Source organism: Hetaerina americana, unplaced genomic scaffold (assembly GCF_022747635.1).
Source record: "Hetaerina americana unplaced genomic scaffold, ioHetAmer1.1.p SCAF_12, whole genome shotgun sequence".
Taxonomy (NCBI): domain Eukaryota; kingdom Metazoa; phylum Arthropoda; class Insecta; order Odonata; family Calopterygidae; genus Hetaerina; species Hetaerina americana.
Window position 1 is genome coordinate 10968980 of NW_027286292.1, and position 24408 is coordinate 10993387.

Here is a 24408-nt window from a genome sequence, read left to right on the forward strand (position 1 = left end):
AAATCTGAAGAACAATGCAAACAAGTGAACAATTCACCAGCTGGAATCCTTTTCCTTTGAAATCATTTATACAAAATCTCCAAGAAGTTCCACTGGAATAGGTATTGGATCTCTCCATTTTCCACAAATCGAAACATCTAATTTTCGATTCTGTGCATTTAATTTCCTCCAGTGTGAAAATACTCTCTAATTGGTTATTAATCCCTTTTCTAAAATATATATTTATAACCTCCTCCATCCTTAATTCCACCATTTTTACCCTCTGCCTGAGAGTCTGGATGTCAATTTTCTTACAGGAAATCTTTTCCAGGTTCTTTAACCTAACCACTAGTTCCCTCTCTACTGCTATGCCTCTTTCAAAATGTTTAGCCTAAGTTCAGGATATGGATGCTTGTAGATCAGTCACTGCTACAGCTTGTGGAATTGTGAGCCTCAAATCACCTAAGCAAAAAGATATAAATTTATAATAAGATATCCTTCACCAAGTTAAGCACTTAAATTTCAAGTTTTAGATAAGGCAATGGTTGAATCGAATAACAATCTTATTTAACCAAGCAAATTTGGCACAGATAAGATTATAAGGCAAAATTAAATTTGCTAACTATTGTTGGTTTTGACTAAGTATTCCTCCTGCGTGTTAATTAGAAGTGATAAAAAGCAATTTTTAGCATGTATAATGAACACGACAGCTATAGTCATGTTTTGAAACCATAAACAGGTACCAACAAAACAAATTTGGTTTAAATAAAATAATTATTGCAGGTAAACAAGCAAAAAAGAAATATTCAGGTTCTTCATTTATTGAAATATCAATACAGTGGAACCTCACCTAAAGAGCACTTCGCATAGTGGGTAATTTTCATAACAAGCAAAACTATTGGTCCTGAAAATGACTTGCTTACTGAGTGACTTTTCGCATAAAGAGTGCCGAGGAGAGGGGAATTCCCAGTTTGCATTTTCTTCAAGTACCAAACAAGATTAAGGATATTAATGCTTCAAGAGTGGGATGAGTATCTACCAAATAGTTACATGTTTTCAACAATATTACTAATTCTCCAATGATGTTGAAGGGTTGCTTCTTGTATGGATAAACGAAAAGCAACTGTAATGGAACATAATTAACTAGAATATTATTTGTGAGAAGGCAAATTTGATTTTTGCCACCCTCATTTAGAAGATGTCGGGATCATCAATGGCTTAAGAAGTATTTAAGGGGAGCCATGAGTGGTTCCAGACGTTAACAAGAACAACCATCATTCAAATCATTGTGAGGCATGGTGAACAAAGAAGATGCAGTAAGGAATCAATATTTGTGCACATAACAGAAGAGAATACATAGGCTGGCCAGAAGCCAATGAAAGTCCATCTCACACAGCTATTTTGTGCCAATGCAAGTGGGGATACGAAAATTAAACTCCTACTTGTCCACCATTCGGAAATTCAATGAGCCTTCAAGGTAAGTTCAAAACAGCTGGCTAAATGTGCGCTGGAGGTTGTAGGAAATATTGCATCGTACTGTGGATACAAGGCATCTCACCAAATGATAGTGGCTATGCATGCCAGACATTTAATTATTGATAATGCTAAGTCTCAATTTTACAAAATTTAGCAGCACTATAAAAAAACAAAAGTTTAAAGGCATTCTAGCAAAAAGGATTGAGGAAAGTAACATTAATGAACTATATATTTTGATTTTTTGTTTTTACAAATCGAGTTCACACTTCCAGCTGCTTTATCCCATGGTAAAACAACATATTAATGTGATCCATGATCCTAAACAATGTAGATTATTTAATTTTCTTTGAAAAAACGTTGTACATTTTTTGGCCTGGAATGCATTTTTGTATTTTAAATTGATTTATAGGTGAAACCTTGTTTCACTAAACGAGCATTTCAATTTACAAGAAAGGTTGCAGAAGGAATTATGCTTGTACGAGGTTCCACTGTACATAGTTTGTTCAATCTAGATGACGTTAAATTGACTTTTATAAAACCCATTAAAATGCTGGGAAAATGAATCTGAAATTCACATTTGTATCTCTTCACAACAGTAAAGAATCCTTGTCTTACTGTTGCTTTGTTTATTATTGGTAGAGGGTGGGTAACCACTTTCACACATACCTTGCAGGGTGATAGGGTCACCACTGGCCACATTTTCTGTATGAGGCTACAGAAATGACATTGCCACTATGTTTTCTTCAGTGTAAAGTAGCAAAGATAAAGCCAGGTCCAACTCCATATGTGGATCAAGGAGGGTACTCATAAGGTCCTCCACAAATGGCCATTTTCTTTGTGTTTCTCGTGCCCACATTCTCTTTCTTTAAGTACTGATACTGCCTCAAACCTTTCTCAATTGCTTCCAAGTGCACTGTACAAAATGCAAATATAGTTTACATCTTATTTTCCAATATTTATTGCTCCTTATTTGGCAAAGCCATAAAAAATATATTGGTAACTATTACTGTCTAATCGCACAGTAATATTACTATCTCTTATATACTACAGCAATAGATGGGTGGTAGCAAATATTTGTGAAGTGGAACTTTCATGCTCACCTTTGCCAAGTGTCTGCAGCTGATCCACTGTCATCCAGGTCTGCATTTTCACAGCAGACAGATGTCAAAGCATGTTTTTTATTTTCCAGCATGCTAATGATATCCGTAAAAAGTTAGCCCAAGAAATCCCTTTAAAGTGTAATCATCTTCATTTCCGTCATTTTATCACTGATTGCTGATTCATAGTGATGCTCTTTGGCAAGATTTTTACATCTTAACCATAGTAACTCTGCTACAACAGTGAACTCAATGGCACTCAGCGGACAATGCTTCCTTTAACAAAGGAGGAGGGCTCCTTTTATTTAAGTTCCTTCCATGAATGGAGCCTAAAAACTCTCTTACAGATATTGTTTCTTCACTGCATATGGATATCTACATCTATGCCCATGGAAAGGTTCCCTCTGATGGACCAACTCTCGAAACGGGCCTTAGTTTTGAGTGTGGAGCATCACTACCAAGGAACACTTGGCTGCATTGGTGATTACAGTGTTACTTCCATGCTCCAATACGAGTAAACCAATATCTTTTAATCAGCCATTACTTAAATTCAAATTCACTATCAACTCAACCCCAATTAAAATTAAGGCAATGGTCTGCAGCTGAAGTATGGAAGAATATCTCCACGTAAAGCTATGGAAAAAAACACTGGAAATTTTGCTATTCAGGTAGCAGGATCACCAGTGATGGAAGAGCAAGAGGGATACAGTAAGCATTATAGGACTGTTGAATAAGGCTTTCTATCAAAAGAAGCAACTAAGAATGGTAAGTAGTACAAGCAATATAGAAGTGATCTGTAAGAATAATGCATCTACTACTATCTACACCAACGACTACAGAAAAATTTGAAGAGCTACTGCACATCAATCGTCAGGTTGATAAAAAATAGTTTACCTATCAGGAGTGAACTTCCAAGCACTTAATTCATTTTGAGTCTCCTCCAATCTTGTTTTTGTGGCAACCAATTCATTACGCAATGATTGCATAAGTAAATTAACAGCTGGATCAAGCAATGCAGACCGGAGAGCAGAAGATCCAGCTGTTTGACCTGCTTTGAATTCTGCAATCTGGCTCTAGAAAAAGACAAAAATTAGGTAAGAATTACTTAAGCAAATATAAGAGATTCTCCCAAGTTCATGTACTCAAGCTGAACTGTACAAGTAGGTGAATATTAATGTGAATATTCTGTCCTCCCTACAGTGTACAGAGCACCCAAAAAACTATTTATTAAATAAATATATAAAAAAATATTTACATATTATCAGGATTTAAGTAGATTTTAAGAATAAAGATATTGTTAATCTGTTATAAAAGTTGTCATCTAAATTTTCAATTTTATGCCCTCCCTACTGGTGTGTTCACACCGGCAGGGCAATATATTACTACTTCCACTGCTTTATGGATTCATCATGCCCCTAAACCATCGAGGGAACTAGAATTAAATGGCAGAAATATTCAATTACAATTTATTGTCCATACATTTTAAGTTATCGTACATAAAACTGCTAAAACTTCAGGCATAAAGAACAACAAATTAGACAAACATCACACACTCGATTAATCGTGCTGTTCTCTCTTCTCATTATCTCAACATTTTAATAAAATTACAGTTGAAATGGTAATTTGATGCTTTGAAACTTTGATAAATTTAAAAAAAATAAAAGGCTTAAATACCTCAGCTTTCTTAAAAGGTTAAAATATTGATTACAAAATCAGAGGTTGTCAGTAGTATTTAATGTATTAATTTGTAGTCTTTGTATTTTCCCAATATCGTTTCCCTCGCATTTATTAGCCATTAGAATCCCATCTTTCCCTTTAAGGCAAATAAATTTAGCTTTTCTATGCAACAAATAAGTCCAATTATCTAAAATGCACTATTTAATGGTCCTCATGTGACGAACATTACTCCACATCAGCGATCCTTTGTCAATCATTTGTTTTACCCTGTCCACGAGACTGACTTAGGTTTTCAACAATATTTCCTACAATACTCTTGACGACAGTCCTGTGTTCTAGTAAAACTACAATTCTACCCTGATGAAAATAGCTGAAAAATGAAAACAATGGATTTCCTATTGCTAAAAAACTGTAATTAAACACAAGGAATAATTAATGAGAGTTAATTTATTTCCTAACCGCAGTCACTCGTTTTTAAAAACTATTTTGATTCATACGAATTGAATCCATTAATATTATGACCATATAAACTAATTATTTCGGTAATCTATACTTCATCAAGCATCCATTAGCACAAATGTATGTGTAGGCAATTTGAATATCCAGAGGGCAAGGTTTGTTGCACCTTTCTCGACTAAACAATGAAGTGAAAATTTGTATTTTTTGGATCCCTCCATGGAATAGCATTGATGAATTAATTACTCTTTAGAATTTCATTTTTAGTACAGTGCTTGGGAGTGTCCAGAAGTTGAGTGAAGAAGCTACTGGAACACTGGCAAAACCATTTTCTTAAAAACATTGTATTCCGATAAAATCCTGAACAGAAATATATTCATCTAGTAAAATTTATATTGGCACAATGGTTTGAAGAGAGGGATGAGCCTTAAATTCATATGCTAACAATGTCAATATACCCTGTATTCAGTGAAAACTTGACCACAATGGAAAAATCCTTAGTCCTGACAAGTGGCAGAAAGAGCTATACAAATGAACCTGGACTTAATATAAACCTGTCTAATGATTTGAATGCAATGGAATGACCTTTCATCATGTATATGAGCTTTTTACCTGTTTACCAAAGAATTTTGAAGTGCATTCAAAAACACCTGTGGGTAGCCATGCTTGGACTCTACGGAATTAAGGGTCTACGGAGGTGAATGTGTGGGGAGATGTTAAATGGAAAGGAATAAAATATATCCATTTCTGTAAATTTAGAAAGATGGTAGCAAACCCGTAAATTCCTTTAAGTTTACTTATTTTTTATGACTCCTTTGCTACATTCTTCAATCATTGTTTTAGATATTCCTTTTTTTTCATTGTACCCATCTCTTTATCCTTAAGATAAGGGTCCTTAAGATTAAGGGTTAAGAATATTACCAATATCTCCTGGTATTCCACATGCCTCCTTGTTGTCTTTAAATTCAATTTTCTCTAACTCTTTCTCTTCCTCATTCTCTTAAATGTATCATTTCACTAAATGATCACTTATGTGTGACGCAAATCTGCTCCTTGGAAATTAATCACACTAATCCTAACGCTGTGGTGGACAGCTATAATGGTGGTGTATAGCTATAATACTGAGTGTCTTACATTTAGGGCATGTCAGTCTGTGGAAAGAAAAAATAATTTTCTCTGTAGCAGGTGTCCCGGATAACCATGCCTACAATAGCATGGAGTATATATATTGTCAAATTACTTATCTAACACTGGTATTGTTACAAATATAGTGGGCCGTAATTGAACATTGGATTGGGAATGGTTCATTTCGTGGGGGGGGGGGGGGTTGGCAACTATTGTGGTGCAAATCATGCTGGTAATATGACGGTTGTGCGTGTACTGATGTATGCACACATGATTTTTAATGGGGAACTCCATATTGAGGCAAGTGACAGCGCTGCCAGAACTTAATGAAGTGAATTTAAAAGTGGGGATGTATCATTTCGTGAGGGAGGGATGGCAACAATTGTGGTGCATATTATACTGGCGATCAGTCGGTTTTGATGTGTAGTGATGCATGCACGCATATTTGTTAAGGCGAAATCCATATCGAGGGATTGACAGCGTTGTCCGAAATTGATTGTGAATTTACCCGTAGAGTATGGAATTGAATGCAATAGGTAAACCCATTTCAAAATGGCGTAGAAAAATTCTGCCGCGTTAAAATTAGTATTTCGAAGTGGACTAAGTCATTCTTATGAAAGCCACTAATGAAAGAATGCAGGAGAATCATCGAGCATATTCGGCGGGAAAACACTTTGATGACATTTAAAAGGAAAATAAGGGGAATAATTAAAGAGGACTGCTATGATTGATTACGAAAACAAAATGCCATATAACAGAACAACTAAGAGAGTATTACAGGTAACAGCTTCGCTACGAGAATATCTAGGACCGAATGCACAGTTTGACAGCCCATCATGATATGACAACGGTTTTTGAATCATGTACAACAAACGCCATGTTAAGCTTCATGAATAACTTACAGCATATTCCTGCATTTCCTGTTCTTTCGTGGCAAGACGTCTAACCAGGACCTTTTCCCTGTGTGTAGACTCCAGATGTTGTTGACGCATCCGTTCCTCACTCTCTCGCAAACTTGCTATTTCGCCTAGATTAAGATTAAAATTATTAATATATAATAAAAATACTCAAAACACAATAAAACATGTCAAGTACCTTCTTGGCTTGCTATTTGAGATTCCAATATGTCGATGTACAAATCCTGTTCATGCCAATTATTTCTTACTTCTTCCCGCGTCATTTTCTCGAACTGTTGATCGGTCAGCTTAACACGACGCTGATGCCCATTACTACAGATCATAGGCGTACTAACTAAGCTTTCTTCAGACATAGCTTCCAATGATGATTTCGCTATTAATTGCTGAACCGTTTACCTAGTTTCCGATATGAATGGGCGTATGTGCAATGACGTCTAATTACTTAACACAATTGCTACCGATATCCAATGGTCTTAAGTAAATTTTTCCCGAGTTTAGAACTTACGAAAACAAAAAATGATGATTTCAAAAAGAATCAATGCGATTATCTTCAAAAACTGAGTGGACCTGATTACCGGGATGGTCTGCACATCTACCTGATTGCGAAGGTAACGGGAACTGTCATGGCAACCTGACGAAAGTGGCGATCGCAACGAGAATGGTTCTAACTATTAAAGAATTATCATCGTTAACAAGTGTATTCCATTGAAAATTAATAAAATATTTATTTGATAAATATAAATATTATATTATATTTATATAACGTTTATAAAACGTTTAATAATTTTATTTTAAAGGGGCAGAAAACCTCCGTCTCTTTGATTGGCCAACTGTGTGATGTGCGGCGAATATCGCGAATTTGAAAGTACGGATCATAGCAGTAATCTGCTGAATTTTGCCAAAGGTAGACTGATCACTTATTATTTATTTCCCATGTTACTGTTTAAGGACTCAGATTTTTATTAGTGGGTGAGATGCCATCAATTGTTGACATAACCTATTCGTTCTCCTCCAGTGGAAGAGTTCAAAAATCGTGCCTCGTTGCTAAAGCTAGTTTCAATAGTTTCTCAATGTAACCAGCGCATGTCATCCCCGGGCTTACGGGAAGGTAAAATTTTCAAAAAAATATAATTATGTAGTAAATTATAAAATGGCTGGAACTTCGTCTTTTTCATACTTAATTTTGAAAACTTATTAAATATAATGTTGTCGTAAGCAATGAACAACTAGCATTACCGTGGAAGTTATAAATAGGTCTCTCACTTACTAAGTAAATAAATATACAGTAAAAATGCAGGCGCATTTAATGGCATGTTCAAATGTTAACATTAGCCTGCTGTGGACTGACCAAAGAATTTTTCCCTGGATGTCTTGTGCGTTTCATTTTGATATTTGGCTAGAATCGCTCATTCCTCTTTCATTCTGTGCAGGAGATAGTGCTTAAGCCTGATCATGGTATTCTGAATGGCAAATAGTTCACTTCAATAGTGCCTGAACTGACCTCTTAACGAATGGTTAGCAGTTATGTACCTTCTTGGAAACTCGACCACAGGGCATGTTTCTATGTAATCCGCATTTCTCGTCTTATGCTGCAATTTCTCTCGTTATACTGCACGAAATTTAGTTGAACAGAAAGTATCATTTACCAGCATGAAAGTGATTTTTTTATTTCTGAATTGCAATTTTCGGGGTTTCGTCAGAAATTATTCCTACCAGAAAGAAAGGTAATTATACATTTTCAATAACTATGCTGCCGGTGAAATAATCTAATCGTCATATCTAACCTTTTTCGATATGTTGTCACCTTTCATATTTCATTGGTAACATGCAGCCAATTCAGGGTTATGGACATGAATAAAAGTATCGGTCTGCACCAGTAAATTGATGACATGGATGTATGGAACATGTAAAAAAGTATATAACATGTGCATAGTGAAGGAAATAGGGTGTAAATAAGGTAATCCATCGGACCAAATATCTCCAAAAATAAAACTAATGCTTGTGCAGTTAAAAAATTCAGGTTATGATGAAGGTCAGTGGGAACTTGAACTGCAATGGGGAACAATCTCAGATGCTTCATCAAGATTTTATAAGATGTTCCTATTTCCTGTGAGTTTTCCTATTTTAGTCATAATATTAGTAGTATGTGGTAAAAAAAGTACTGTATTTGTTGGAATTCAATTTAAAGTCGTTGGATAATTTTCAATTTTCCATAGAGAAGAAAAAATACCTCTGTTAATGATAAAAATATAAGACAGAGATTAATAATGATCGCAATAATATGAACTATGCTAGGCAATATTCAAATTTGTAACCATGAAAGTTGCTACATGTGAGCACATTTGCAAAATAACTGGAGACTAATAATAAGTGCCATTCATTGGAATTATTTATAAATGTTTAGTTTTCTGGAGTATTGAATAGTTTCTAATGCCATTCTTTACAAGGGCTTCTAAATGTGACCAAGTTTTAATGTCAAGTACTTTGCTGTCCAGGGAAGCCATCACACTAGCCACAGCACCATCCAAATCCCCCTTTTTTCAATGTTCTGGGCAGTACTAACACTGAAATTACATGTTCATGCACACTTGGATGCTCATACTGTCTCTCATTCATGAAAACATGAAGCAAGGCAGTTCAGCAATTGAAACCCCCATCTTCATTAGCATTTCCTTATTCACACCATTTGTTCTTGTTAGCTGCATAAATTTAGATACACTTGAGTGGAAACATGCCAATTTATGAGTGTGAGAGCTACATTGTCTTTCTCTTCATCAGATGGGATATTCCTCATATTGTGTAGCTCACCAAACGTAAAACCCCAAGCTGTTGGTTCTTCAATATTTTTTGTAACAGTCATCAGAACCTAGTAGTACATATACAACATTCAATCTGATAAGATCTGTACCTGAGCCATAATTTCATTTAAGGTGCAACAGGCTTTTTCGTGAAATTGAGAACCAAAGGGCATGAACGCTCTTTTTTCAAGCTTGCCTACAAAATCTGAAGGTAACTATTGTGGCTTTACCATTCTGGGACCATGATAAATTGTGCTGTTGCATGCTGGAGGATTTTTTCTCAAAGGAACTATTGACCAAAGAGACAGAATATGGAAGGTACTAGAATATGATGGAAAGTATTTCCATGTTGTCTTGTTCGTGCTGACGAGCAAAAGAGAAATGATACAATAGTCAACAAACCGTGACTCATGAGCCACATGCAGGTCTTTAACAACATAATTGTGGCTCTTCCACAATATACAAATAATTGTGGAGCTCGAGATTTGAATATCTTTTCACTGATATAGAAATACTGGAGAAAAACAAATATAAACATAGTTCACAGTGCAAGTGGTATGCTTTGAAAGACCTGGAGAAGGAAGCTATTTTGATTTTTAACACCTGGCATAGTATTACTGACTCATAAAATGAGTTGAAAAAGTAGCATTAACTGTCCTTTGGTTATTTTTGTCTACATATTCATATGGAAAAATATTTTCAAACATTGACCTTATCAAGCATAAATTTAGAAGCCATTTCATTGAGGAGAACATGGAATCCTACCCAAAATTCAAAATAACACTGTAAACCTGGACTCAACCAAGCTTTCCAAGGAGATGCAAGGCCATTGTTCACATTAGTGCTTGTCAGTCATTGTCATTATTTAATTTTATGGATACCTTAGAATTTTATTTCATCAATAAATAATGTCATTTTTAAGTATAACATCAAGTTTTATTCAACATACCTATAGTTTAACTAAGATTTAAAACTATAAGTAATGTTTATTGAGTTAATTTAAGGGAATGTTGTGGAGTGAAAGAAGTTGTAGTGTCGAAGTTTTAGAAAGGTATGTTGAGATGGTTTGGATGTATGGAGAGGATGAATGAAAGGAGATAGACGAAACAAGAATACAAGACGAGCATGGATGGGCGAGTTGGAAGTGGTATGCTTCAGCGGATTTTGTTAGTGGATTGACTAGTTTGCATTGCCCTATGCATTTAAAAAAAATTAGCGTTGAATTATACCATATTTGTGACTATTGCAAGATGGAAGAAGGGTCTATTTAGTCTCAATCTCGCTCCAATGAACTTATTATTATTCAGTCGTGAATATCTCTTAGTGGCACATTATTATTGCATTTTTTATACACACAATTTAAATAATTAGTCTAAACATAAGACAAAATATATTCATACCACATTCCGTTACCGGAAATGTGCGAAGCATGTGTAATTTCATAAAATTAAGTAATATGCTGTAATGTTCCGCTGTCCATAATACCTACGTTGTTGCTTGGATAATTTTACGGCGATAGCAGCTTTCGTTCCGAACGTCAATTCACTTGTTAAAGCAATCATAAAAAAGGAAAACATACGGCAGCCTTCCTCTTATCCCGCTTTTACCTTACAATTAGGAGCTACGAGTGTTTACCCATCAACGCCCTCTTTGAAGCCATGCACTATTTGATCATTTCATGCACTATTGGATCATTTCAATCGTCCTGTCCTCACGTCGCAGTCTTCTCACGTCATAATATAACGGCCCAATCAGAACGGCGCGTATCCCATATTTGCACTTTCTACGCAGTATACTTTCATTCCCGCCCGAAGTTTCTCATTCGAGGCATAAGATGACGGCAGATGAAAAGTGACTGGTGTATTCTTGGTTTTTTGTAAAGCAAAGGTTACTACGGGCACTGTACTTATTCTCCTTTTAGGTGAACGTATTATTGTATTCATAGATCAGCGCAACACTTCTTAATCCGCACACTATAGGCGATTTCTGGCTGAAATTCTCTCTAGTAGCCCAAGGGTTACTATGTTTGTTAGAATCATAGCGGGGAGACTCATTTTCACCTGAAAGATGGATCTATCAAAAAAAGTTAGTCCAATCATTTATTCGTTTATTTACCATAAAAAACCAGCACAATGGTCGTGTTTCCTGTCCTCTACTAGTGTACAGAGCACCGTAAATGACTGCTTTGGGGCTAATAGGTGCAGAGAGGGAAATTGCAGCCGAACACCTTTATTCAGACTGGCATTTGTCTAATATTATCGTAAAAATATCTTGGCACTTCAATTTCAGTGTCATTGTGCAAACTCTAATTATCATTTTATCGGTATAAAACTTCACTATTCGCAAATTTGGTGGGATTAGTTTATAATATTTCTTAAAACAGTGTTTGCGTAGCAAGCCTTCAAATAGTCAAGGCCTAATCTTTCTATTCACTAACCTCCTACATTCCCTTCCCCTAGGAAGGTAAACGTAAAAACACGACAAATTGATAATACTATTCCAATAGGAGGCTTGCAGTTAAAATTATATCTAATTAAAAGTATACATACATTGTATGCTTGGGAGTTATTATCCTGTGATGCCATGAATATGACAAGGTGCGTGCCAACGTGCTGTGAGGACGGAATTTTAGCAGTTCATCAGTATTTCAAACTGATTTTTCGCTAAATTCAGCAACTCTCGATAAAAATTCACTTAGTATCACCTGCAAATGTGGGCTACGCGTTTGAAGCTACTTCCGATGAGTAAACTGGAGAAAAATGGAGTCGAATTCCATATTTAAAACATTATGTTTCTCTTTGGCAATGTTTGGGGAAGCGAATGTCATTGACCTGTTGAATATCCGTACACTACCTCATATGTTCCGATTCTACCATATCTACTGGTTCTGTTTACGTAAACGTCAAATACGTCCCCGAACAACTTTCCGCTGCTCCATTCAGTATTTACGACAACTTTACTTGTTTATTAACACCTCGGTAACATATGGTTTGAAGTACCTTTCTTAATTAATGCTTTTACAGCGTTGAGTAATTTACAAGTTTTCCGTGTCGAAACTCGGGCGATGGTGACTTGAGTAACCATGACTATTTCTGTGTAATGAGTAAGCGTAATTTCAGACATTTTTCAGGGCCAATATCAGTTTCCTCTAGATAAGCGCAAAATTTAGCTAAAATTAGAATATGTACTCCTAATCACGCCAAAAGTAAAAAAACTTTCGCGCTTTCCCGCTTGGTGCGCCTAGTGTTTTTTTGACTCACCCTGAAAAAAATATGCTTGCTGTCCTCAAATGAAACTTTCATTTCTCTTATCTCCATATGAATACCCAGGAAAGTCACAGACGTCGTCTTCACCCACTCGGATGTCAACATTCCGTCCGTGCACCACCTGTACAAGGTAAACGTCGCGCTGAAGAGGATATGGGGGGTTGATAATCGGAAGCTGTAAGTTGCAGATATCTCTGTTAAAATATTGTTCTCACCGTTGCCATTGGTGACAATCAATCTTTTACAAGGACGCACCACTTAAAGTTTGGTGTAAGTTGCGTCGATCGCCCTGTTTATCCAGTCAAACTTCGATAAGACGAAATGCTACTCTGTAAACATTTCGCCTTATCAAAGGAGAAGCGTAAGGAGTAAATGTGTTTAGAATAATGAAAATTGTAGTTTGGAGAAATGTACTTGTATTCCCTAATTATTAGGAAGGGGAATCATTTGCTTTAGTTAAGTTTTTATTGCCATAAAATCGAGGCAAAGAACGAGAATGTTTTTATTATCAGTGGTAACATGCAAAACGTATCCCTTAAACATTTCAAGAAAGATAAGTGAAGTAGAGACAAAATAACTTGCAACTATGTGATTTCATCCGGCGGTGGTGGCTAATAGCGCCACCAATTACTTTTTGAAAAATGAATTAGTTGGATTGATTCTAGTATAGCCACTACCGGTCAAAGGGCAGGGTTGAGTCGAGAAAATCTTGTTACGAACAAAATGAATCTTAAAACTTGGGAGCTGGTTTAAGGGAAAGTGATGTAGTCAAGAGTAAGTACAATGGTAGATGGCTGATCTATTAATTAGCCTAATTTCTGGAGTCACATTCAAGTAACACTGCAATTCAGTCCAAAGTATTAATTTTGTTTTTTGAGGAAATGCATACAGCCAAATATTTAATTAATAAAAACCATAGGGCTGGATGCATATGATTTTCACTTCATTCAAAAGATGAATATTTGCGTGTGGATGTGGCAGGAACTTTAGAAAGTATAATTAATTGGAATTTCAAGTTCAAAATCTCTTACGAGCTCATTCATATTCTCCATGAATGGTAGCTCATCTCGGATGAATTTTAGGAACGGTAAGCATAAATATTCTCGTTTAGAGCATTATTACTACGGATCCATTTCGAACGATATGGATTTACAAGTTATTTTCATTTCTGTTTCTTTTTTATTTTTCCCTTAAAGATTTTGGTTTTCTAGCAATTTATTGAGCGAAAATATGTGTCTGTATCCCATTCCAGGAGTTTATTTCACAACAAGCATTGTCATCTTCAGGTCACGACAGATTCAGGTGTTGGTATAGCTGAAGGTGCCATCTTATGTCGCAGATGGGTTGTGAAATAAAAAGTTTCAACGAAAATAGAAGTGAAATTATTTTACTCTATCGCCGTTACTTCTTCAGCCTTGTTACGATCAAGTTTGTCGACCTTAAAGAAAATATATTCAAGGAAATACATTAGCTTATGGATAAATGTTGTGGGTGCTATTTTTCTTTTTAAAACCATCACTTCCGTGAACTGCACACTTCTCAGAAAGTCATTAATTTAGCTGCAAATTATCCCTTAGGTCTTACCCTGCTAGTAGCGGGAAGGAAAAACGTTACTTCCATTTGGGCTCACGATCACATTGCCATGATCCAGGGTTCTATACGAAGTCCGTTTTTATTTTGTTTATAAATCTGCCAAACAATTTTCAACGCTCAACAAAATTATATATTTACGCCGACAAATTCTTATGTATTGTCACGCATCAACGCGAAACATAAATGCACCATATCACTAATTAATGAGGACCCCAAGAAAATTGTAAAATGAGCATCTCATAATCAATTTTAATCAATGAGAGCAAAACTAAATCAACAATTATCGACCACAATAAAGACGCTTCACAAATTGATTAGTATTCTACTCATAAATTAAGAGTGCTTAGTATTTATTGGAAGAAGCGGCCTAAGATCCTAGTGTAGCTTTGCTGACTAATTTAGGGGAATAGGCGAGCGGAAGTGGATGTTTCCAATAGAGTTGCAGAGTTGTCTTAGGGGACTGATAGGTGACAAGCAGGAGAGAGGGGTCAGTAAAGGGATAGGACTTACGAGAGGTTGACTGGAGAGAAGGCCAGATGGGATGCCGGATGTTTCATATGATGGGTGACAAGCAGGAGCGAAAGGAAAAGCACTGGACCTGGGTTCTAACATCACTCCTACGCAAAATTAAAATTGAGCATAAATCACACTATCACTAATCCAAGGAAAAGAAATAATAAAGAAAAGCAAAATTCCCCAAAAATGCTAAATATAAATGACACATAATTAATTATCCCTCATAAAAACAGCTTAAACGATTGTACATCACATTTCTCACTCTTCTCTGCCTATGCCCTTCTTCGCTCTACGTACTCTTCTATCTCGAATTTAGTTCCCAGGCCATAATACCCAAAGCAAAATGATAGCCCAGCTGGCCTGTACAACAGCATCACACCCAATACCAAGAGCCAAGAGTTCCACGGATTCAAGGTCTCTTACGACGGACGGCGCTTGACGTGCTCTTTACATAGCACCGCAAGTAGGGATCGGAACAACTCTCGTAAAACCCAACACGGGTCAATTACAAGTGACATAAACTCTGAGGACGGGGTGGCAGTAGGCAATGACTTAAAGTGGGCTATGGTTTTCCCCTAGAGACTTCTCTGACGGCGCATTACACAGCCTTATGTAATTTTCACAATCCCTTTTCCACCCGGGCCGCTTGTCCTGAGCTCCGACTAGGACCTTGATGTATTTCACCCCCAAATCACCATAAATAGCTTAGTCGTGTTTGTGATTCAAAAGTTTTGGCCGGTCATAACTCTCCCAACCACAATTTTTCTCCCCTCTTCGTCAACCCTATGGAACAAGCTATAATGATATCAAATCGAGTTCTACCTACCAATCCCTGCCACTCGAAATCTTCCCCATGTGCGGTTATTAGTTCACTTGCGTGAAACGTTTCCACCAGCCTCACTTTCCTTCCATCTGTCCGCATGTTCGGAGATGATTTTTACTTGTTCCATAGATATAGCAGCGGAGGTAGCCGACCGCCCGCACTATAGCAAGAAGCTGTGGCATAGTGCCAGGAAGTTGTGTCTCCGTTGTGGCATCATTCCATCAGTCTTTGGGCTCTGGAGATAGCGCCTTTGGCGAATTTGTTCGCGTCAGCTTAAATGATAAAGAATGCATTAGAGTGGGGATATGTCCGCAGGGGCAGTCATTAGCTCTTTCTGTGATGACATCATGTATTCTACGTACTCTAGCGCATAAAAAAACCCGACTCCCTATTTCATCATCCTCATCAACGGAAGGGGTAATATGGTATAGCTATCAATAAACCGCCAATAATATAAAGCAATTCTGCAAAACCAAAAATGATTGCAATTCGCTAGCACACAAAGGGGTCGGAAAATTCTCTTGTCGGAAAATTGCATATTATCCCAATCCGGCCCAATTTCCTCTCTATCCATATCCCACCAGTTTTCAGCCCGAAGATCTGTTTGATAGGTGAGGGTAAAGCTCGCTTTATACTAAATCCAACGGCATGTGAAATTCACACATCAGGGCCAGTTCCATTCCTTGTGCCGACCATCGTTTCCCAGGTAGATAGGGTACTTAAAAAATTACACAGCTTGGGTGAAGTTGAGGGTGCCCAGCGGCATGCCCTGGAATCGTTGGTAAGTAATTCTAAGCCTTACCCCCTGGACTGCCACGTCTCCACGCCCAAATCGTGTATAATGACCTAAATATTTAATTTCTTGAAACGTGAAATTGCACTTTTACAACTTTAGGGATAATTTAGCAAACGGTAATTGCAAGAACAAGGCAAGCAGGGTGCTGTCGAATGGTCGCCCCACGGACAATAACGTCATGTGAGTGTACAAGACACTATGACGGACGGCTTCACTGGTCAATATGCAGTGGAAGGCGAGATCCGTCGCTCGTGGTATTTCATTTTCTCACAAAATTCCTTTTTCTCCTTTAATAATGTTCACACTCCCTTTCTTTCATCAGTTGCAAGATGGCTCATACATATGTTCTAGGAACCAATTTCCCTCTCATCCTTCTCCGTCTTAACTTAAAGCACGCATTCACTCTGCCTCCTCTCTTTCCGTGACTCCACAAAATGTTGCCAATTGGTTAACCTTCTGCAATGACGACCCTTAATAAAAAATTACAACTGGAAGAGCAATTTCTCCTTTCCCAGAAACCTCACAAACCCCGGGCTATAGTGCAGTTCTGCTCATCCAAAACTTTTGGCTCCGTCATGAACAAGTCTAACTCCACTGTGAATATCTCGGTAACTTTCACATGAATTATGCCATCACTCATGGGAATTGTTTCAGCCTTCGACCGCCCCCTAATAGGACACATATTCATCCTAACCTTCCCGAATTGCGCGTCCCGATCCACCCGCTGGAATCCTTCAAGCTTCCCAACCTCAAGGTTCAATTTCCACTTCCAATATCCTTTCCAATAGCCCCTGGAAATCCATTCTCAGCTAATTTTCCTTTAATTTATCTGCCATAAAGTCTTCATTCTTTTAATCAGCCTCGAAAGAGTACTAGAATTTACTTGTAGTACTTTCGATACCTCGGAAATTTTGTGCAGTCCTTTATTTGGAATTTCATTTCCTCACAAATTTCCTCAAACTCTAATTCAGAGATATAAATCTACGTAGTCCATTTGAAATCTTATGACTTCTGCAGGCATCTTCGATATGTCCTGTCTTCGTCATTGATTTTGAAAGTGTATATGTCTCCACTATTCTGTACTGATAGCGGGACTTCAAAACTTTATCTTGTCTTTCGTTTCTCCAGTCTATATGATCCTAAAATTTTCATCATGTACATCCTTCAATTATTATTTTCCACTCTTGAAATGCAATAAGATTTTGGCTACTCTTTACATTATTTATTACTTTGGCGATATCATCATATAAACGCCCATCCTCCGCTTCGTCATCACCGTACCCCGTCCTCGGCATGAAAACTTGGTAACCGCTATGGTATCTGTGGGTTTCTTGGAAATCTTCGAATAATAATTCTTTCATTGTAAACATTACACATATTTCTGCTTTTTCATAGTGGTCCTATTTTCCCTCATTCCCTCCTACGATTGCAATTCCAGCCACGTACACCGTGTGAATTGCTCGCTATCTAATTCCCCAAAATCCTCTTCAACCAGCCCTTTCGCTGTTTTAATTTAAAATCTCTATGGGTACTGCATATTCGGAGTACCTGTATATTCTTGTCCTATTCATATTGAAAACTATGAATGATTCGTGCTCTCTCGAGTATCGTAGTCCCAGCCCGTGGATCCGAATGAGGGACTGGATCAATTCCGGATTACATTACTCGATGGGAGTTTCATTTATAAATTAGTAAAAGAAAAGAAGGAAGCTAACGAATAAAATCATTCTGTAAAATAAGTCAAGACCATGGCCATGATTATTGAAGACCGACAAAATGATCATTTCATCAATGCAGGCACTTGTGCCATCGACGTATTAGTTATATGATTTCAACTTCGAATCATATTGGCCAAGTTCGCAATAGCGATGAAGATCTTTTTTGATCAATAACTTTATGAGGAATTTAAATTGCATATCGTATAATATTAATCCCTGCTTCAGCCTTTTTTCTGTGCCTACGCATGCTCAGCAATTGGTTTTTTGGTCCATTTTATTTTTTATGACATTTGACATTAATTATATTAAGGTCATCATTTTCACATTCTAAAAAATCTTAATCATGAATAAAAAAAGACATTATCTCAACGTTTCAGTCGTGCACTAAGCAAAGTAATATCAAAATTGTTTTAGAATTCTCATCCATCATTAAAAAACGTTAATTATACTTGGATTTTTGCGCAGTCAACTGATTCTCTTGTCGTTACTACTTTAATCTTTCGTATTTGTATTGCTTTACTTATTATGTGTATTCCATTTCCTGTATTCCACTCGGTTTCATTTACGGTACACTTTCTCTTCTACCTTTTCTTTTCAGGCAGTTATGCCAAGGAGTTAATCTGTCGTCCTTCCATTGTGTTTCATTCCAAAGGCCAGGTGATAAGAGCAAATTATTTAAAAAATAACATTTCATTGAAAAGGAAGGAATACCACACATCAGTTGTTCAAATATTAAATGAGGAAAAGTGGTTGAGTACATAGGATAGGCGCTTATTACGAAGTCATGTTTGACAAATGATGTTATTTGGAATAAAGACGAAAGAATAAAATGCAAGAACGTGGACACGGGATTAATGAAATAACCTAAGTCACCTTTGAGGAAAGAAAAATTTCATATGTACCAGAATCTGAAATTTCTCCCCGAATGCTGGCCTAAAAAACCAAAAACTACCGTGACACTCACTGCACTATGATTCATTGAAGAATTTTAATGAGCCTGGTAAATATTTTCGCTGACCATAATTATCCAGGGTATTTTATCAAGGAATATAGCAATCTATGTACTCATCCAGAAGCTGCCATGCTGCGTGTGGTTGTAGTTGGATCAAAATCGGAAAATATTTTGAAAGTTAAACTTTCAATTCACACTACACTTTTGTTAGAGCAGCAACAAGAATCGTAAACTCAACTCGCGGTTACAACCCACCAATGGATGGAGTATTCTCCAAAATCTTGACCTTGATTTTCTCTTCCCTCCCTCTCCCCATCGGTTCAATGAGTGAGATAGTTCAGCAATCCCTGGCGAAGGCACACAGAACGGTGGAGGCATGGTTGAGTGGAGAGGACCGGTTACGGACATCAAAGACTCGCTCATGTGAGGAGTAATTTCACGAGTTCACGGAAAGGAAGCCGAAGTCTATGGCCCAAAGGCTGATTTTATAGGTGACGGCCGTCCTCGCGTAGTGGAATGACCACCCGCGTCGGAAATGCTGTATTTCATGGAAACAGGGTATGACGCCAATTACTTCTGCGCTATACGAACTTTCCAAGAAAGTTCTATAAACATCGATTTAAATACCCCGCGATAAATTAAAAAGGTGAGTGGCTGGGGGTGCAAGCACCAGGTGGAAAGAGTGGATGATAAGGGAGGATATGGGGGAGGGAGGGAAAATAGATAAATATTCGTTAAAAAACGATCGAATAACGTGCAAATTTGTATACATGCTGGAGGAAGACATAAGTCCATCCATAAATCATACTGCTTGGAGCTGGGTGTCAAAAAAATCGTATACATTTAAGTTTTACGCTATGTTATTCTATAATCTCTGCATTAGAATCATTACTATTACTAATCACGCTATTTTGGCGAGAACGTGGTGATCAAATATTCCATTTTTTTCATTAGATTCAGCATAGAAAATTTAAAATGTAATCAATTAAGATGCTTATTTTTTGTAGAGCAAGACAAAAGAAGCAATCAGCATCACTACGATTGAACTTTATTCAGAGGGTGCGAAGACGATTTCCACTTTAGATAAGCGTTTAATCAGCATACACAGAATTCAACGGAAATGCGATATTTTTGGGTTAACGCAGTCAAATATGGGATTCACTTAAAAAAGAATGACGAGCATATGAAGCTATTTCAATCATATGTTTGACCTGATATTGAAAAAATTGCCTTATCTTGAAAAAAAATCAGCCTTCTTTCCCGTGGACATTCAACAATTTCCAAGGAAACTACCGCAGGTTTCGGTGGATTTCAAGAAGGGGGGATATGATGTCACAGCGGGGAAGAGGAAAATATTGCAGGGAGGGGATCCTAGAGTGGAATACTGCAAGATACCATTATGTGCAAAGATTGGATGAGTGGCTAAATGATCTCCAACTAGGCGCAAAAAGGCGGGACGTCTAAATGTAAACAAGATATTTTTGAGATCTCGGTTATTCAATACGTGAACTTTCAATTGTCGAAATAGGAAACTGATTGTTCCTGAATGCATCATGAGAACCTAATTTTCAAATTAGAAATATTATTTTCCGGACTTACCCGAAGAGCTAAGTTCAGCGCTCATGTTCTCCATGGCTCACATTGTACAATCGGCTTGGATCGGGATTCTTATTTTATATTATGATAAATTAATGATTTTTTATCATTTATAAATTATACAGACAGGTTTCATAGGTTATTTTTTGCTATAATTCCCAATTATACATTTTCAAATACGAAATTTTGCGTATAAACCTAAATCTGGTCAAAATATCCTCGATTTCAAATTCACCGCCTTGGCCTGTCGTGCTAGTACGCTTTCATGCCGCAACGTAGGGCCCGCTCTGCCACTCAGTCGGAGTGGATAGAGTGGTTAAGGGTCTTTTTCGTCCCGGGGGTGGGGAAGATAACAGTAACAGCCGCCATGCGAGTGTAGCGACTGCAATGGGAGTGAATCTAATCATAAAACATTTAGTATTTTTAACTGATAAATTGCTTTTACAACCTCCGCTATAATATTTTATGTTTATTTTTCAGATAACATATTCGTATAATATTTAGTTATGGTGTTTGAAAAGGGCACAAACTCTCTCTCTCTTTTTTATTGACCAATCCAGGTGGGAACTCATTGGGTGATTTGGCCAATAGAAAGTGGAGTCGATATTTTGAAAACAAATAATCTCATGGCCTTTGGGCAGAATATGTCTAATATCAAAGAAAGGTAATTTGATAATGCTTTCCTGTATGCATCGCTAAAATTTAAAATTAATTTTAAATTATTACCTCTCTGTACACACTTAGATTCTTATATTCAAAATGATTCAAATAAATCGAGTACATCTCATGCGAACAAAACGGATTAATATTTAATGATTAGCATTTCAAGAGATAACATGTATAGAAGCATATTATAGCGAGTTGAATATCTGGAGTTGATACCGAATACCACATCTTCGAAAGCGCAGTTTTCTCGGGGTGTCATATCTCGTCTCCTCGATTCGAATGATCCCTGAATAAACATATGGACGTCACGAATATTTGGAAAGAAACGTTCAGCTATTGCTGAGAAGATTAGCGTCTGACCTGGGCTATCCTATATTTGTATAGGTTTTGAAGTTCTTTTCAATGCCGTCAGCTATTTATTGCCAAAATATTTGCATAAATTGATAATGACATTTTACCCTTTTTGCCTCTTGTTTACATTTTTTTACCATTATACCCTTCATTGTTCCCTGAAGTCTGGAAGGTTATTTATGGAAAATTTTCTTTCGCCGAATTGTTTCTTGACAATCTTTAAAATGCATAAACAAAGTTTCATCCTTTTCATGAGAAAGTAATGTAGAAGACAAAGAAAAATTAATGTGGATGATTGTCTTCTGACTTCTACCTCCCCCCTTTTCCAATAACCAAATGTGATCAAATATTTTTTATAGTTTTCGGAAATTTTTCCACCAAAGAAAAACAAATACTCATCCTATTATTAATCATACAGTATCTTATAGTAGGCTAAACACCATGAACAGGTTTTATAGGAGGTATCTGATAGAACTTGTTCTATATATATATAAAATTGGCAATTTCAGCTTGACTTTGTAGAAATTATCTAATACATTCAATGTTTCAATGCATGCAGTTATGTTTCAATGCATATTAACTGATGATGATTCTATGTACTGAATACTGTGGAATCATCAAAGCGGCATTTTTTTTTGGTGTTGTTCTATAAATGATTGCTGTCATTCATAACCGCCTTCATGTGGTATTGATAGAGACATATTTTTTTAGATATGTGTTTTCCATAAAGTGACACCAAAGATGTCCTTTGTGATGTAACTTTTCATTTGGGGATTTTTTATTCCAGTTTTATGCCATAGGCTACCTGAGGGATAAAGGCAGCCTAAAGAAATATTCACTTGTTCCAGAAAAGATCAAGAAGATGGCAATGAAGTGCTGTAGAGAGGTGTCCAGCCAAAAGGCTTTCCTCCATGATTTCATCAATGGCAGGGAAAAGTAATTTTCTGTTATATCGACATTTCAATTTGTGTCTATGAAGGTCACTATCACAGTAATAATACTTTGATTAATTGATATTTGTCAGCTACTGCCACTGTTTTAGATCAAGAAGAGATAAATACTCCTGCTCTACTGAAGTTTTTTGACAGTAGTCTCCAGCAACCACCAAAGAGGAAGACTCTGAAGTGTGGAGTAACATCTTCTTCAGGGTGCATATATTTCTGGGCTGAGGTAGTATATTTTATTTTTATTTTATTTTAAAACATTGTTCATATACAGCAGTGGCGCCATTTTACAGTGAAAAATATAACAAATATGAGAAAGGACAAAAGACAATAACAGCATAACAATAACAATGAGAACCAAGCATGGACCAGGGAAAATTTTAATTTACTGAAAGGTGGGATAAAGCTTGGGTGGTGAAGTTGTTGCATGATAAGTTAAAGGGGTCGACAGTGTGAGGGAGTGAATTTAGAAGGGAGGAGAGGCGAAATAACAGTGAGCGCTTGGTGAGAGATATTCTAGGAATAGGCAGATGGAGTAGGGAGCGGTAATGTGGGACTCGGTGTTTGACTATTTTGGCAAAGAAGTGAGAGATGCAATCAAGGGATTTAAGGTTAGTTGGGGATTATGATAGTTCGGGAGTATTTAGATACTGATGGAGGGAAGAATAGTAAGAAACGTTTTACTATTGATTTGGGTGGATCGGGTTGGTATCCTGAAGTTGACGAAAGATAGTTCAGGGCAATCAATAGCCGAATTTAGGGTGTTGTAGAGGAGTTTTAAATCAGCTTTTTGTCTGCAGCTTTGGGGACTAGAAATGGATAGGGAAGACAGAACAGCATTTGAGGACATATTGCGGTAATGTGGGACTCAGTGTTTGACTATTTTGGCAAAGAAGTGAGAGATGCAATCAAGGGATTTAAGGTTAGTTGGAGATTATGATAGTTCGGGAGTATTTAGATACTGATGGAGGGAAGAATAGTAAGAAACGTTTTACTATTGATTTGGTTGGGACACTGAGGACATTATGGTCCCTGTTAAGGTCTAATGAGAAGAAGGAAATCATAATAAATATTCCTTAAAGAATATATTTCCATCGATTAGAAGTTATGGTTCATGGAGTATTAATCTGACACATGCCATTTTTGTTGATGTATACAAGGCCTTACTGTTTAATGACATAGTTTCTACGCATTATGTGACTTGAATTTGGAAGAAGATGAATTTGAATTGCTGTGGTATCATTTACAAAATTTCAAGGCTATTGAATAGCACCCCATCTTTGCACACTATTGGGATCCATTAAGTTTCTGGGAACATGTATATGATATAGAATCATCAGGAAAAACAAGATCTCCCTCAAGATGTAGGACTAACTTGTAAAACAGAGCTCGTCAGTTATAGATATGCTTTGGTAATTAGGTCCTATATATTTCCCTGAGTACATCCATAAGCTTAATAAAAATGCACCTTCTTCATCCTATAATATAGGTGTGGAGGTCTACCTTAGAAGTATATTGAAGAATACTTGTAACTTATCATTTATTTCCTGTGATGACCACCACATATGGCAGAACGTTTTGGTGCTAATCATTTTCAACACATTGAGGGAACACGTTGAAAAACATTACTAATTCACAAAAAATGGACCACAGAAAAATTAT

General features: G+C 36.8%; 1 protein-coding gene across 3 annotated transcripts in view; it reads right to left on the bottom strand.

The window, feature by feature from the left end:
* The window catches only part of LOC139685685 (pre-mRNA-splicing regulator female-lethal(2)D-like), a 44495-nt gene extending 37161 nt beyond the window's left edge, over positions 1–7334 (bottom strand). For all 3 annotated transcript variants that reach the window (XM_071582669.1, XM_071582670.1, XM_071582668.1), the window contains exons 1-3: positions 6906–7334; positions 6713–6837; positions 3447–3625 (exon numbers count right to left, since the gene is read on the bottom strand). In XM_071582669.1, the coding sequence (XP_071438770.1) occupies positions 3447–3625; positions 6713–6837; positions 6906–7080 (479 nt within the window). In that variant the 5' untranslated portion in view covers positions 7081–7334. The remainder of the gene's footprint in view (positions 1–3446; positions 3626–6712; positions 6838–6905) is intronic.
* Positions 7335–24408: the final 17074 nt, after the last annotated feature.